This window comes from Erithacus rubecula (assembly GCF_903797595.1).
Source record: "Erithacus rubecula genome assembly, chromosome: 6".
Taxonomy (NCBI): domain Eukaryota; kingdom Metazoa; phylum Chordata; class Aves; order Passeriformes; family Muscicapidae; genus Erithacus; species Erithacus rubecula.
Window position 1 is genome coordinate 15,764,525 of NC_136688.1, and position 13,933 is coordinate 15,778,457.

General features: G+C 43.2%; 1 protein-coding gene across 1 annotated transcript; it reads right to left on the reverse strand.

The window, feature by feature from the left end:
* Positions 1-7,456: 7,456 nt before the first annotated feature.
* KCNA4 (potassium voltage-gated channel subfamily A member 4) lies at positions 7,457-12,386 on the reverse strand. The gene is made up of 2 exons (XM_079309124.1): positions 11,932-12,386; positions 7,457-11,118 (listed from the first exon to the last, which is right to left on the reverse strand). The coding sequence occupies exon 2, from the start codon at positions 10,343-10,345 to the stop codon at positions 8,393-8,395; it is 1,953 nt and encodes a 650-aa protein (XP_079165250.1). The 5' UTR covers positions 10,346-11,118; positions 11,932-12,386; the 3' UTR covers positions 7,457-8,392.
* Positions 12,387-13,933: the final 1,547 nt, after the last annotated feature.

The following is a 13,933-nucleotide window of genomic DNA, read 5'->3' on the forward strand; positions in this document are numbered from 1 at the left end:
ATGACATTCCAGGTCCAATCACCATTTTAGCAAACTATTCCACTTTCAGATCCTCAGTACAAGGCACACAGCTCACCCCTCACCTTTGGCAAACAGACCAAATGGAAGGCATCACTTCAGCATTTTTTTTTCATTAATTTAGTTCACATCAGGCTAATTTTTAGACATCTCAACCATTATAAAATGATGGCACAGAGCTCAGATACTTTGTAATACATACAAGACACAAATTTAGACATGCAGCCATTTGCTATGACTGAGTGTGTTTACTTTATACCAACATCTGCTCCAGTTCCAACAATGACAAAGCTGCAAGAACAGCACAGAAAACCCCTAGTCACCTCAATAAAAAGATTAAGAAATACTACACATCATGCTCTAGCACCTTTCTGGATGTCATTCCAAATCAGAACATCATTAGTTATTTCCCAGCATCCCAGCACCTTCTTTGGACACCCAACAGCTGAAAAATAGCATTGCAGCTGAAAATCCATGAAAATGTTCTGGCCCATCAGCAAAAGGAAGCTTAAGAAATAATCATAGAGAAACAGGAATCACCAAGAGTGGATGATTCAGGAAGAAAAAGAAGAGGAACAAAGAGGTGAGCAGCTGGTCAGTATTTAAGGCTGGTGCTGCAGGACCCAGATCCCATGTGTGCTCCTGCTCAGCTCCTGCCCTTTGTAAAATGGAAAGGAGCCAGCCCTTGCTGCTCCCAAACACATTTCTTTCACCACCTCAAATTGCCATTCCTGAGCAGAGGTCAAAAGTATTAGGAGCAATTTCTTTGGGCAATCCAATAGTGTGAGATGCCAGATTAATTAGGTGAACCTGTTAAATCACATCTGTTGTTTCATGTGGCAGTGCAACTGTGCTTGAAAACCTTGTGGGTTCTCTGCTTGCTTCTCTTAGATGCCATTCAAAACTACAGAAAATCACAGAAAACAAAATACAGCTGGAAATATGATTTGTTCTCTCTTCTCAAAAGAAACAAATCAGCCAAACCTTCAAAAATTTGCAGAAATAGGTAGTAGTCCAAATGTCTTTATTTCTGGGTGCCCAAAAATGAGACAGCTTAAAAAGCACTATTTCTGCATAAATTCAAAAGTAAATCTCTTTACAGGCACTCCATTTCACTTAGGAATTGAGTTGTCAATTCTGGAAATATTTTCTTGTAAAATCAAAGAGCAGGAAATTAGTGCAATTTCTATTTTCTAGTCTTCTTACATTTTCTACATATTTCAAAGACATAAAAATGCTAATCCTCCATTAAAATCTGGGTAGCACAAAATATTTTACTAGCCAGAGAAAATAGTTTTATCTTCTAACCTATAGAATCATCCTATCAGTTATTAGAGATGTTCACAAGTAAAATGGCCCCAAAATATCAGTTTCTTCTTGTAGATTCTCAGAAGCATTAAACCTTGTTCCTTTCATTTACTCAGATCCTTGTAACATTTTTTTCCTTAATTTTGAGATCTATGAGTCCCAAATAAATAACATTGCATATAAATAGTTAACAGAAATAAACAAATACAGAAATTAATACTGGAGTTTAAATTGCTATACAATTCCTCTATTGCACTCTCTGCAGTTGGAAAGAATCTTGCTAAAGTAACATTTCTCTGAGCTTGTCATCTGGCACAGAATAAAATACAATTATGCCCTTTAAATATTGAATTAAATATATTTTCTATTTCTTCCCTGTGGTGAAACCTTATTTTTCTTTGGTATGTGTCTGCAGCTAATATTTAAGAAAGACTTTACAAAAAAATATTATTCCTTAGCTTCTTAGCCTGAAAATAGGCAAGATTTCTGTTTTAAAATAATGCCTTGCCATATTGAATGCAAAGAGGGATCATCTTCCTTCATGCTTGAGACCTAAAAAATAGTCAATGTCTTAAATTCCTGAGGAATTCAGGGCAAATTGAGGGCATCTTTAAAGCGCAAACCCAGTACAAACAGAAGGTGCTTAACCTGAAATACAGAGTCTGTGGAATGTGTAGCTTGTAATACAAATATACTTTTGGATAGAAAAACAAGAGATACCTTTCATCAGAACCAACAGTCCTCTGCAGCTTTCTGCATTCAGGCTTTCTGTGCCATTCAGGCTGTGCAAGGAGAAACTGTCACTGAATGACACCCTGAATTCATCACAAAGCTGTGCCAGGAGGGAGACAACAGCAGGCAGAAATTGAGGTTCATTCATACAGTGGATGATCCACAACAAGGACAGATATCACTGAAAAACCAAACCTGCACTGATCCCAGGGGAACAGCTGCTGGGTTGCATCCACCCAGCAGATTCAACACCCCAGTGCACCCAGCAGTGTCCTCTGACTGCACTAGGCAGAGCAAAAACAGGGTGCAGTCTCCCTGTGCATGGGATTGGAGTTCTTTCCAAAGCACACCATGGGGTGCTGCTCCCCTTGCAATGAGGATAAACACAGAGAAGCACCCTGGAGCAAAATTCTGCATCAGAATAATAAATGCAAACATAAATACAAACATAAATACAAACATAAATACAAACAAGGAAAGCAAATTTTCTCCTATACAGCAGGGCCAGGTAGTTGCACTTGTGCCTAGTACTGAAACTTTGCAAGAATTCAGTGCAAGAGCATTGGATCAAAAGCCAGCACACCTGAAACAGGAGTGACACTGAATATATCTCAATTGAATCTCTGAATGGAAAGCTACCATTCATGTCCAGGATGATTCAGATTCAGTGTGTATTGTCCTACTGAAATAGCCTTTAAAATTAAGTGTTAGGATTAAGCAGCTAACAATGTTAAAAAAAAAATAAAACCAAACAAAACCGAGGAAAAACACCCAAACTTAGTTTATTCTGACTGCTACAAACAGGAAAAAAGCATATATCAATAAGTAAAGATGCCTTTAACAAATCTCACTGACTCCATCCATCCTCTCCCCTTACTCTGAACACAAATGCCCCAGGAACATTTCAGCAAGAAATTAAAAACAAAGAGACCAAAATCCCTCTTGGATATGTGCTGTCCCTCCCTACACTCCATGTAACAACTGTAACACCTGGAAACCTGTTCCACCAAAGGGTCCCTTTTCACCTTAAGCAAATTTCTTGTTCCCCAATTCAGGAAGCATTTTACAGCCAAGTTCCTTATGAAATGATCAGAATTCAGGTATTGAAAAGTACATTTTGTGAATGCAGACCCTTCACACCTTAAGAACTGGAATCTTTCAGGCCTCCCTCTCTGGGAAGGTTGGATGGTATTACCAAGAAAATAATCATCAAATTACCAAGCAAATAATCATCAGATTTTGCACTCAGCAGGCTCTTGTGGCAGAAGCAGGTAAAAACCTCCAGCAGCCTGTCCCACCCCACTTGGTGCTGCCCAGCACAAGGAGCATCTTCCCAGCTGCACCATGGGGTACCTGGAAGAGAAACAATGCATGAAGCACTCTGATCAGCTCAGCCAGTTTGGTTTCACTGGCAGCACCATCAGGGCACAAATTAAGGAAATAAAAGAAGTTTTTACTCACCTAATTTCCCACAATTAGTATATTTTATGAGCTAAGCTTCCTCTTCCTTCCTTGTTATGTATTTATTTTCCAAAGGGCCTGTTGCAGAAAAAGGTCTCAAGGCACATTGTAATTGTACAGAAAGGGATTAAAAATGAGAATTAGTTCAACCATCTCAGTACATAATGCTTTAGTGAGTTTTCCTCCAGAATTAATTTTGTCAGAATTCTGAACACACAAAGCATGGCAGCAATATTAGAGTACCTGGGTGTCAGGTACAAAATTTTTATGCACTTTAACCCAGAACTAACCTGTCGATCACTCTGTCCACATTAGGTGGTCTCTGTAGAAAGAAGGGATGTCCCTTTTTAGAAAAGTGCCAATTTTTCTACATGCATTTGTTTCAAATGGAGGTGCAAAAATATGATAAATCTGTTAACTAGACCTTATTCACTGCAAAATCTGAAGCATTTGATCATTCAATTATAACAAGAGAAAAGTGTATACCCTGCCTCATCTACAGAAGTTATTCTGTTATTTAGATTATTTAATGATAAGAAAAGTATGTAACTTACATACTGGATATTACAGATGGGGAGTTTTTAATATTTGTTTTTATTTCTTACTCTCTCATGTCAATTAATTAAAATTTTAAAATTATTTATGCATTTATAACTCGGGGCAATGACAGTAAAAAGTAATAAAGAACCAGTAAAGAATAGAGGAATTTAGTGGCACAATGGGTAGATTATATTTAATATGAGGATTATCTATAAAATTTATTGATTATGCTAAAAATTAATTGGTATTCAGAATTAGTTGTATGCATCCAGGATGGCCAGAAGCTATAAATGGAACAGATTTTCTGATATTTTGCTGGTTTTCCATAGTGCATTTATCCTACACTTATGCAAATATGAAGTACCTCATGTTCTTGGCAGCTCAGCAGTGATTTTTCACATACCAAGTCAAATGACTCTCAACACCTGAAAGCAAACTTGACAGGAATCTTCCATGTCAGGAGCTGCACTCTAAGATCCTTTACCAAGGTTATGGCCTGATCCCAAACTCTTCCTACACCAGTGTTATGCAAAATCATTTTCACATTCCAAAGCTATTGGAAAAGCCTTGCAGACTGAAAACACACTCAAATCCTATTTTTTATGACCACAAGAATGTCTTTTAGTATCCCAGACACCAAGGACACTATTGTCATGAATTAGATGCAATCATGATCACAGTGGAACTTTTTATCACCTGCATCTCCCAGATTTATTCTGCATTACATGACCACCACAGAGGTGGACTCTACACACAAAAACCTACATAAGCAGAAGAATTCTCCTTCAAATGTAAACAAATTATATTTTCCATCAAAGGCAATTAGTCTCTTGTGGAATCATTCTAGAAAGCATAACTGAACACCAAAAACCTCCAGTCTAACTCAGTTACACAACATTCTTTTGGTATAAAGTTCAGCATCCAGGCTGGTGTTTTCAATGAATCAATGTAACATGAGAAATGTAATAAAGAAAAAAATTTATGGATCTCTGGAGTCAGCCATTAAATCTAATGCTTCAGCTGGCAAAACCCTCTCCTTATGAGCCTGGCCTTGGCACTTAAGATTACTATAAAAATACTTAGGAGATTCTTTAAATAAATGCCAGCACACTGTTAAGTATCAGACTATATTTGAAATCAGATTTGGTGCTGCTGTGTTTCCATGAATTCTAATGGAACTCCTCCAAATTTTTTCACCACTGCAAGCAAACCTGAAATATCTCATTTAGCATTATTTTTAGCTGAAATGTATGTCAATGTGAAATCATTTGAACTACATTAGTAGAACTAAAATGATACCCAGTGTAAATACATTCACATCAGTTACATTGGGAATGTATTTCACCACTCTGATTTAAAATGCAAAATGCCCAAGTCATAACAAAATTATTTTTCTGAGAGGTCAGTATCATTGACAGAAGCAGGAATAGTAATCCAGAGCAATAACAGCTCAATTAGAGGGTTTCTCTGGCAGAGTATTTCAACCAAAGTAATGCTTAAACACAAATTTCTATTTCTTGTAAAGCACTCTGTGTTGCAGCCTGTTAGGGGTAGGACTTTGGCATGTTAAAATTATATTGTGACTGGACCAATAGATAGTTGAATAATCAAATTATTAACCCAAGTAGAGCTATTTGCTTCCATTCTGGAATGCACAATTCTTTCTGTGATTCTAAATGCTGTATCAAACTGATAGCACAACCCAGCACTGAGCACTATAGCTCTTATTTATCTGACAAAGTGCAGAGGTTTGTTCACTGCAGTGTGTAGGGCTGACACACCCACAATGAATTTTAAAAGTGATTCAAAGAGTTTGTTATTTCCATTAGAGGTCTGAAATCCCACCTCTTATGAACAACCTGCCCTTTCAACCTGTCACAACTGCAAACACATGCCACTTATTTTCTCTAAGTTCTTTATTTACCTAGTCAGTATTTCTTTCACTCCTAACTCATTGCCATGGTCCCAGGCACTAAATGGTCTCTGGTGTCAGAACTGGTACCAAATCATTCAGGAAGAGAACCCTCATGCCCTTTAGGCCACTAACTACTATCTGTGAAAGAAATATTTCCAGTTACAGATTTTTACTGCCTCATCCTCACTGCTGATATTGCCCCTGTAGGAAAAAAAAAAAAAAAAAAAAAAAAAGTATTTAGCTCACTCAGGTGAGGTAGAGTGAAATGTAATATTCAATTTTAACAAATGCCCATGTATAAAATTACTGAGCCACTTCATTCAAAACACAGTTGGAATTAACACCACCACAATAAAAAGGAGCTCTTTTTAATGCTTCACATCCAAAATATAGTGAAGCCTGTTCAATATTTTGAAACTAGGAATCAGACACTTAAACACACATTTTGAAGCAGGGCTCAGCACAACGCAGTCTTTTGTGTGTGTCTTTTTTTTTTTATTATTATTTTTCTGCAATGCAAAAGAAGACAAGCAGAGAAACTTTTTGAAGAGACTCACAGAAAAACTATGAAGGCAAAACCCAACCATTCAAGAGAAGCCTATGTCTGCAGCTCTGTTTGGTGCCACTGGATTCAGCAAACAAGACTTATCTGATGGATCATGTGTAATATCATGGATGCCCAATTCAGAGTGTTTTTGTTGTTGCTGTCACTCAGTCACTAACAAGTTCTCCTCCTGCAAAAACCCTCCACTCAGCTTTAAATGAATATTGCAAATTGTGATTCTGTGGTGTTGGTAAGTCCTTTTTTCTCCCCTAATAGCCTGTCCCAGACCTTAAAGTGCATATGCCAATTGGGTTCAAGTTTTATCATCTGGAATGTTCCACAGTGCCTCTTCAGAAACAATTACAGTTTAATTGTGCCTTCCCTTGGTAATGGTAAGTCTGAAAAAAACCTTGTTCTGAATCTATTATTTATGTTGGATGCAGCAATATCTTACTTATCTGGTTCTGGACTCTCGAATTACTCAATCCAGGTAATCTTTACCTACCTGAACCTCCTAGGAAGGGCAATGGGAGGTTTTGACACATAGTAAAACATAGCTGGCCTAAGAATCAGTGAAAAGAAACCATGGAATGTTTTCACAAGGACTCCATGGGACCCAATACGTTCATTTTGAAGCCCAAAATGCTTATTTTAGATCTTAAACTTGCTTCAAATATACATGGGTGAAAGAGCTGTGATCAAGGGAAAATGCAGCACCAATAATAGCACATTATTAAAAGTTAGCAATCCTCAATTGTCAGTACTGTAACAACTGAGTATCTTATCACTTCTACCTTCTCCTCCCATACACTGAATTTCCTCAACACTGGCAAAGTGCATGTACTAATCACAGATTCTGAATGCTAAATTAAGCAGAAAAAAAAAAAAAATTAGGTTGGAACTTCTTGAGGGCATCAGTAGAAAACACCGATTTCAAATAAATTTGATTAGAAAATTTTACTTCACAATCCTTTTCCAGATCACAGATATCCATAATTAAAAAGAGTATGGAATTGATGCAATGTTAGCTGTTTTGCCATCAGCATCACAGAGAAAGAAGAAACAATAAAATATGATGCAGAATTCACTCTTCCAATGATTGTCATTGAACTATTACATTAGTAAACATTCACAGTATGAAGTCTCTTTCAATATATCTCCAGCATATAAAGTAGTGCAAAAGAGCATTCCAGTCATTTTGCCTTTGCAGTCAGACCAGGTTTAACGTTTCTCTTACTTCATTTCTTTCATTATTAGACAACAAATGCTGCAATGCCTCCAAAGAGAGTTATAAAAATAAACAATTTCTGGAGGGTCAACAGCCTTTTCAAAGTAAATTTCCAGTTAAAAACAAGCATTATAGATTTCAAGAAAAAAAAAAAAATTAGACCTATCTTCTGTAGAATATCTTTTTACAATAAATTTACCATTTGAAAAACAATGACTATGGTATCCAATGATTTATGGTAGCTGCTATTAAAGCACTGATAAATAGATAAATGACTACCAAACTTCATTGTTTCTTACATAGTAAATACCTCTGAATGCCAACTTTTACCACAGAGCTGTTATTAGTGATGTCGACAGTTCATGCACCCACTTTAAAACTGACTTGGTCTTAATAAATTTTTTTAGCCTCATGTGCAAAACACTTGCATTCTAATAAAAATATAAAGTCTGAAAATGTATCAGATCTAGCAATCCTTTCCTCAAGTTGTACCACTTATTTGATATGTAATACACGTTTAGCAATGCCTTTTATTTGTATTTAACCATTAAATGGCATACTACTGTATGCTGCAGACTCTTGTTTGCATATTTCATTATTTTCACTGCACTCTTTAATGCATAAATATATTTGGAAACGCTCAAGATTACACATCAGTTTCCACAGAATTCGAATTTACACAGTTTTTCTTCTCTGACTCACTGCTATTCCCCGTGTCCTGACTTTTAGTCTCCTTCACACAAAGAGATTCTTTAACTCCTTCCTCCATCTCCAAATACTCTGATTTATCCTCTGTGGATGAAGATGAGGAGCTCCTAAATTTCTTCAGTAAATTTGTAGGGAGGTAAGGGCAACTGACCGCATTTTGCATCATCTGCGTGTGCTCCTCGTTCTCAGTTTCTCTGTGGTAGAAATAGTTAAAATTGGAGACAATCACTGGCACTGGTAAAGCAATGGTTAACACTCCTGCAATGGCACACAGGGACCCGACTATTTTCCCACCCACAGTTATGGGTTTCATGTCCCCATAACCGACTGTAGTCATGGTCACCACAGCCCACCAAAAGGCATCCGGGATGCTTTGGAAATGGGTGGCAGGCTCGTCAGCTTCCGCGAAGTAAACAGCACTGGAAAACAAAATGACCCCGATAAAAAGGAAAAAGATGAGGAGGCCAAGTTCCCTCATGCTGGCCCTGAGCGTGTGACCCAGGATCTGCAAACCCTTGGAGTGCCTGGAGAGCTTGAAGATGCGGAAGACGCGCACCAGGCGGATGATCCTCAGGATGGCGAAGGACATGGCCTGCTGGCTGCCCTGCTCCTGCGCCAGGTCCGTGCCCAGGGTGATGAAGTAAGGCAAGATGGACACGATGTCGATGATGTTCATGACGTTCTTGAAGAAGTGGGCTTTGCTGGGGCACGCGAAGCAGCGCACCGTAAACTCGAAGGAGAACCAAATGATGCACACGGTCTCTACGATGAAGAAAGGGTCATTGAAGATGGTGTGCTCCCCTGCGTCCAGGCGAAGAGACTCGTTGGAAAGACCCTTCCCTAAGCTCAGGGACATGACGAACTCTTTGTCATCTCTGAACTCTGGTAAAGTCTCCAGACAAAAGATGACGATGGAGATCAAGATGACCAAGACGGAGACGATGGCGATGCCTCTGGCCGGACTGGAGCTTTCCGGGTACTCAAACAGCAGCCAAACCTGCCTCTTGAACTCGTTCTCCGGCAAAACCTTTTCCTCCTCTTCTTTGACAAAACCTTCATCCTCCCTGAACTTGAGCATGGCCTCCTCCCCGAGCTGGTAGAACTTCACCTCCTCAGAGAAGATGTCGAAGGGCACATTGACCGGCCTCTTCAGCCGGCCCCCGCTCTGGTAGTAGTACAGGATGGCGTCGAAGCTGGGCCGGTTCCTGTCAAAGAAGTACTCGTTCCTGAGAGGATCAAAGTACCTGCCCCGCTTGGCTGGGTCCCCCAGCAGCGTCTCTGGGAACTGAGCCAAGGTCTTCAGCTGGGTCTCAAAGCGCAGTCCCGACACGTTGATCACCACGCGCTCGCAGCACTCGTACTCGCTGTAGCGCACCGAGCTGTAACCCCCGGGGCCTCCGCCGTCGTCAGGCGGCTGGTCCGAGTAGGAAAACTCATCCTCCCCGTACTCATCGCTGTAGTAGAGCTTTCCTTCTTCCTCGTCCTCATCCTCCTCATCCTCGTCCTCCTCCTCCTCCTCGCTCAAGTCCTTCAGAATCCTCTCCTCGGAGCCGCCGAGCGGCAGCAGCTCGGAGCAGGGGAAGGAGGCCCCGCACTCCCTGCTCCCCAGCTGGCGGCTCCTCTTCCTCCCCCTCCTCCTCTTCCTCGCGGGCTGGCGGCGCGGCTGCGAGGCGGCCCCGCGGCTCTGCTCCTGGTGGTAGTGGTGGTAGGGCCCCCCTCCTCCGGCCGCCCCGGCCTCCACGGCTGCCGTGGCCGCCGCCACGGCCGCCGCCGCCGCCGCCCGGGACTGCGCCAGCCGCTCGCGCTCACGCGCCCGCGCCTGGGCCGCAAAGCCGTAGGGCAGGTGCGTGTTGCAGCCCGAGCTGTCGGCGCTCACCATGGCCACCTCCATCCTGCCTGCCTCTGTTTGCTTCAATCGCCGCAGAAAGGGCTGGCTCTGCTCACGGCCTCACCTCCGGTTCCGCTGCGGAGTTCAAAGCCCTTTGCGTTTGGAGGGCATCGGGTGTGGCGGCGTGGTTGTGAGGGTGAACCTGCGTTTTGGGAAACCACACATTCCCATCTTCTTGCTCTCTGGAAAGTCTGACACAAACTGCTGCTCTGCTAACGAGAAAAGATGAAATTCTCAAAATGAGACCTTCTTCTTCCATCCACCAAGCCCCTTTATCTTCATTTATCTCCTGCAGCAACCGCAGCTCTATCTGATCAGAATCATGACTGCCTCCCGGGCTGTAAAGGCTGCATTCCTCAGGAAAAAAGAAAATATGCAAACCAAAGGGTACCTGTTCTCCACAGATGGTTTTAGCTCATCATTGAAACCAAATGCAAATAGTCTCTTTCCTTGTTATTTGTTCCTGGTGATGCTTTGGCCTAGCAAACTTGCTGTTTAATGTCTTTACTTGCAGAGTTGAAGTTAATTCCAGCCATCACTTCATTTACACAGTGAGGAGGTCTTCGCAAATCCTTTCTTCAGCCTGTCAACAATGTCTCAAACCAGGGAGCAGCACCCAGGGCATCAGCAGCAGCGGTAAGAGGAGGAGGAGGAGTGGTGGAGGAGGAGGAGGAGGAGGAGATGAAGACTGAGAAACTGGCTCTGAGGTCCCCATAGGACATAGGGGAGTGGATGGGTCACCCTTTGGTTATGGTCATGCAGAAGAAGCACTTAACCTGAGGCACATGCACAAACACACAAAAATAAACAAAACAAAGAGGGAAAATATTGGATTGTTTTCCTAAAAGGTCACACCGATCAAATGAAACTGTGTCATCTATTACCATGGCATTCAAATCCTCTCCTGCCCACACTATTCACACTTCTACATTACACACACACCCACATCACATGCACAGAGATTTTGAACGACTCTGTGGGTAAGGATGTGGGTGGGCATGTCACATATATATAGAGACAGATAAAAAATCCCCACCCATATAAGCACTTGCATCCATACACAAACATATGCATGCTTCTGAAACACCAACACATATAAACACTAATAAAAATGCTGCAACACACAAAGCATTCGGGTCTTTCAGCACATATGTAAAAGATACACCTACATATATCCATATGGAACGTTAAAGAATAAATGTATCCACACGAAGAGCTCTCGTTGTATTTGCAGAAACACATCAGGTGCGGGAATGCTACATTTTAATCTACAGCAGAATTGTGTTTCGATCACAATGAACGTCTCCCCGGATTTAATTTGGAATCAGGCACGTACAATGCTCAGCCAAGTGAAAACACCGTGATATGTCAAGAAAACAACTGCAGGTGCACTGAAGCAACATCTACATGCAAGCACACACACAAAAACACACAGCCCTTCACAGCCCCCTTTGAAACAGAAGCCTCATTTATAGCCACGTCTATTAATACTCGAGAGAAGGTGAGCGCGATCTATTAAATGACGCTATTTTTAAAATCGTACCTACGTGTCATGCAGAAGAAGATCCCAAAATCGCCGTTATACTTACTGATGCCGGGCAGGGAAGCAGCAGCGCTGTCCCCGCCGGTGCAGGGACCGGGCGACAGCAGCGCTGAGGAGGCAGTGCCGGCCGATGCACAGTCGCAGGTGGCCGCGGCCAGTGCGCACCACAGGTTGGCGAGTGATTCTTGCCCCTCCTCGCCGGCACGGGCGGAACGGCGGCGGTGCCCCAGCGAAAAGCGGAGGCGCTGTGCGTGTGTGCGCGGAGCGGAGCGCGGTGCGCGCCCTGCCCGAGCCCAGCGGGGCGAAGCAGCGCCGGTAATCCGTGCGCGGAGCCGGGCGGCAGGACGGGGCTCAGCCGGCCGCCCGCTCCATCCACTTGTTGTGGGATGCGGACCGGGAGCGAGGAACCGGGAGCAGAGCGCCGGTCCAGCCCGCGGCACCGCGCCCCGGGCGCTCCGGGAGCTCCGAGCCCCGGCCCTGTTGCTCCGCAGCCGCCGCCCGGCGCTGCCGCCGCTCCCGGCCCGCGCTCCCGGCCCGCCGCCGGCCCCTGGCGGCCGCCGCCCGCACTGCGCCCGCTCCGCTCCGCGCCCCGCGCCCGGGGAACGCCCTCGCTGCTGGGCACCGCGCTCCCGCCAGATATTCCCGCCAGATAGTTATTCCCGCCAGACAGATATGCCCGCCAGACAGGTATTCCCGCCAGCTACATACTCCCGCCAGACAGATATTCCTGCCAGATATTCCCGCCAAATATTCCCGCTAGATAGGTATTCCCGCCAGATATTCCCGCCAAACAGATATTCCCGCCAGCTACATATTCCCACCAGCTAGATACTCCCTCCAGACAGATATTCCCGCGCTGGGTGATGCCGGACCATACTGAGCGATGCTGCCTTTGCTCGCCCTTAAGGAAGCGAAACGCTTTGTTGAGGTCGCTCGGAGAATTTCCAAACCCAAGCACGCATCAGATTTCCCAGAAAAAAAAAGGAAAAAAGAAAGAGCTGTGGGTGCCTCCAGGCCGCTGCCACGCCCGGCACCAAGCCCCCAGCAAACCTTCAAACATTCCCTCTGCTCCTGCCCGGCACGCCCAGGCTCCTGCAGCCATCTCCAAAATGAAGCCAAATTAACTTTCACTCTTAATTCTGTACCTGAGCAGAAAGTAGGTCTTAGTTCATGACTACCGTTGTGTATTTGGCAGAGTTAACACCTCAAATCGCTGCAGCAAATTCACTTTTCCTGCTGCAACACGAGCAGGGTATAAACTGCCTATTTCTTTTGCATCTAGAAAATTGAAGCTGTGGCACATTCCACTCTGTAAAGTATGCCTGTGAAAATGCAACTTGGCCACATTTGACACTACACCTCCAACTCTTAACATCTCAGAACAAACTGGAGGCACTCCTGCTTCCCCTCATGGAGAAAGAAAACCAAGAAGAAATCAAGGGTAGCACTCCCACCAGACACTGCCTCAAGCTGGAGACAATTCAACATAAGCAGCAAGTTTCATTGTTTCATTGCCTAGGTCCTCCTGCACAGAGAAACCAAGAGAGCCTGGTTCTATTTCCCTTTAGATCCCCAGCACAACCCACATTATCCCACTTGTCTCTCCTGCCTGCATCACTTGCTGGCCATATCTGTAATCCCACCCATGTCACTAGATGACCTATGGCTATGTAGGGGAGTGTGGAGGATCAGCCAAATAAACATACTGAATGTCAGGCATCAAGCCTTGCCTACAGCACTGAGAAACACATAAATGGCACTTAGAGCTAATTCCTTTTTTCAACAATCACAATGCTTCAAGTTCCATAGTCAATATCAAGTGAAAAATATAGATAAATCATTAAAGTTATCCCAAAAACCATTACAATACAATGACTTCTTTCAGCACAAAAGCAGTCCAAAATTTGGGTGCTCTTGGATGCAGTTAAAACATTCCATAAATTCATTTCCAACACCAAAACCCAGATTCTTCTGTGACCTGGCACAGGAGCATACCAAACTCATGGATCAAGCACTAGGACAAACATGAAGCCATAAGAATACCATAG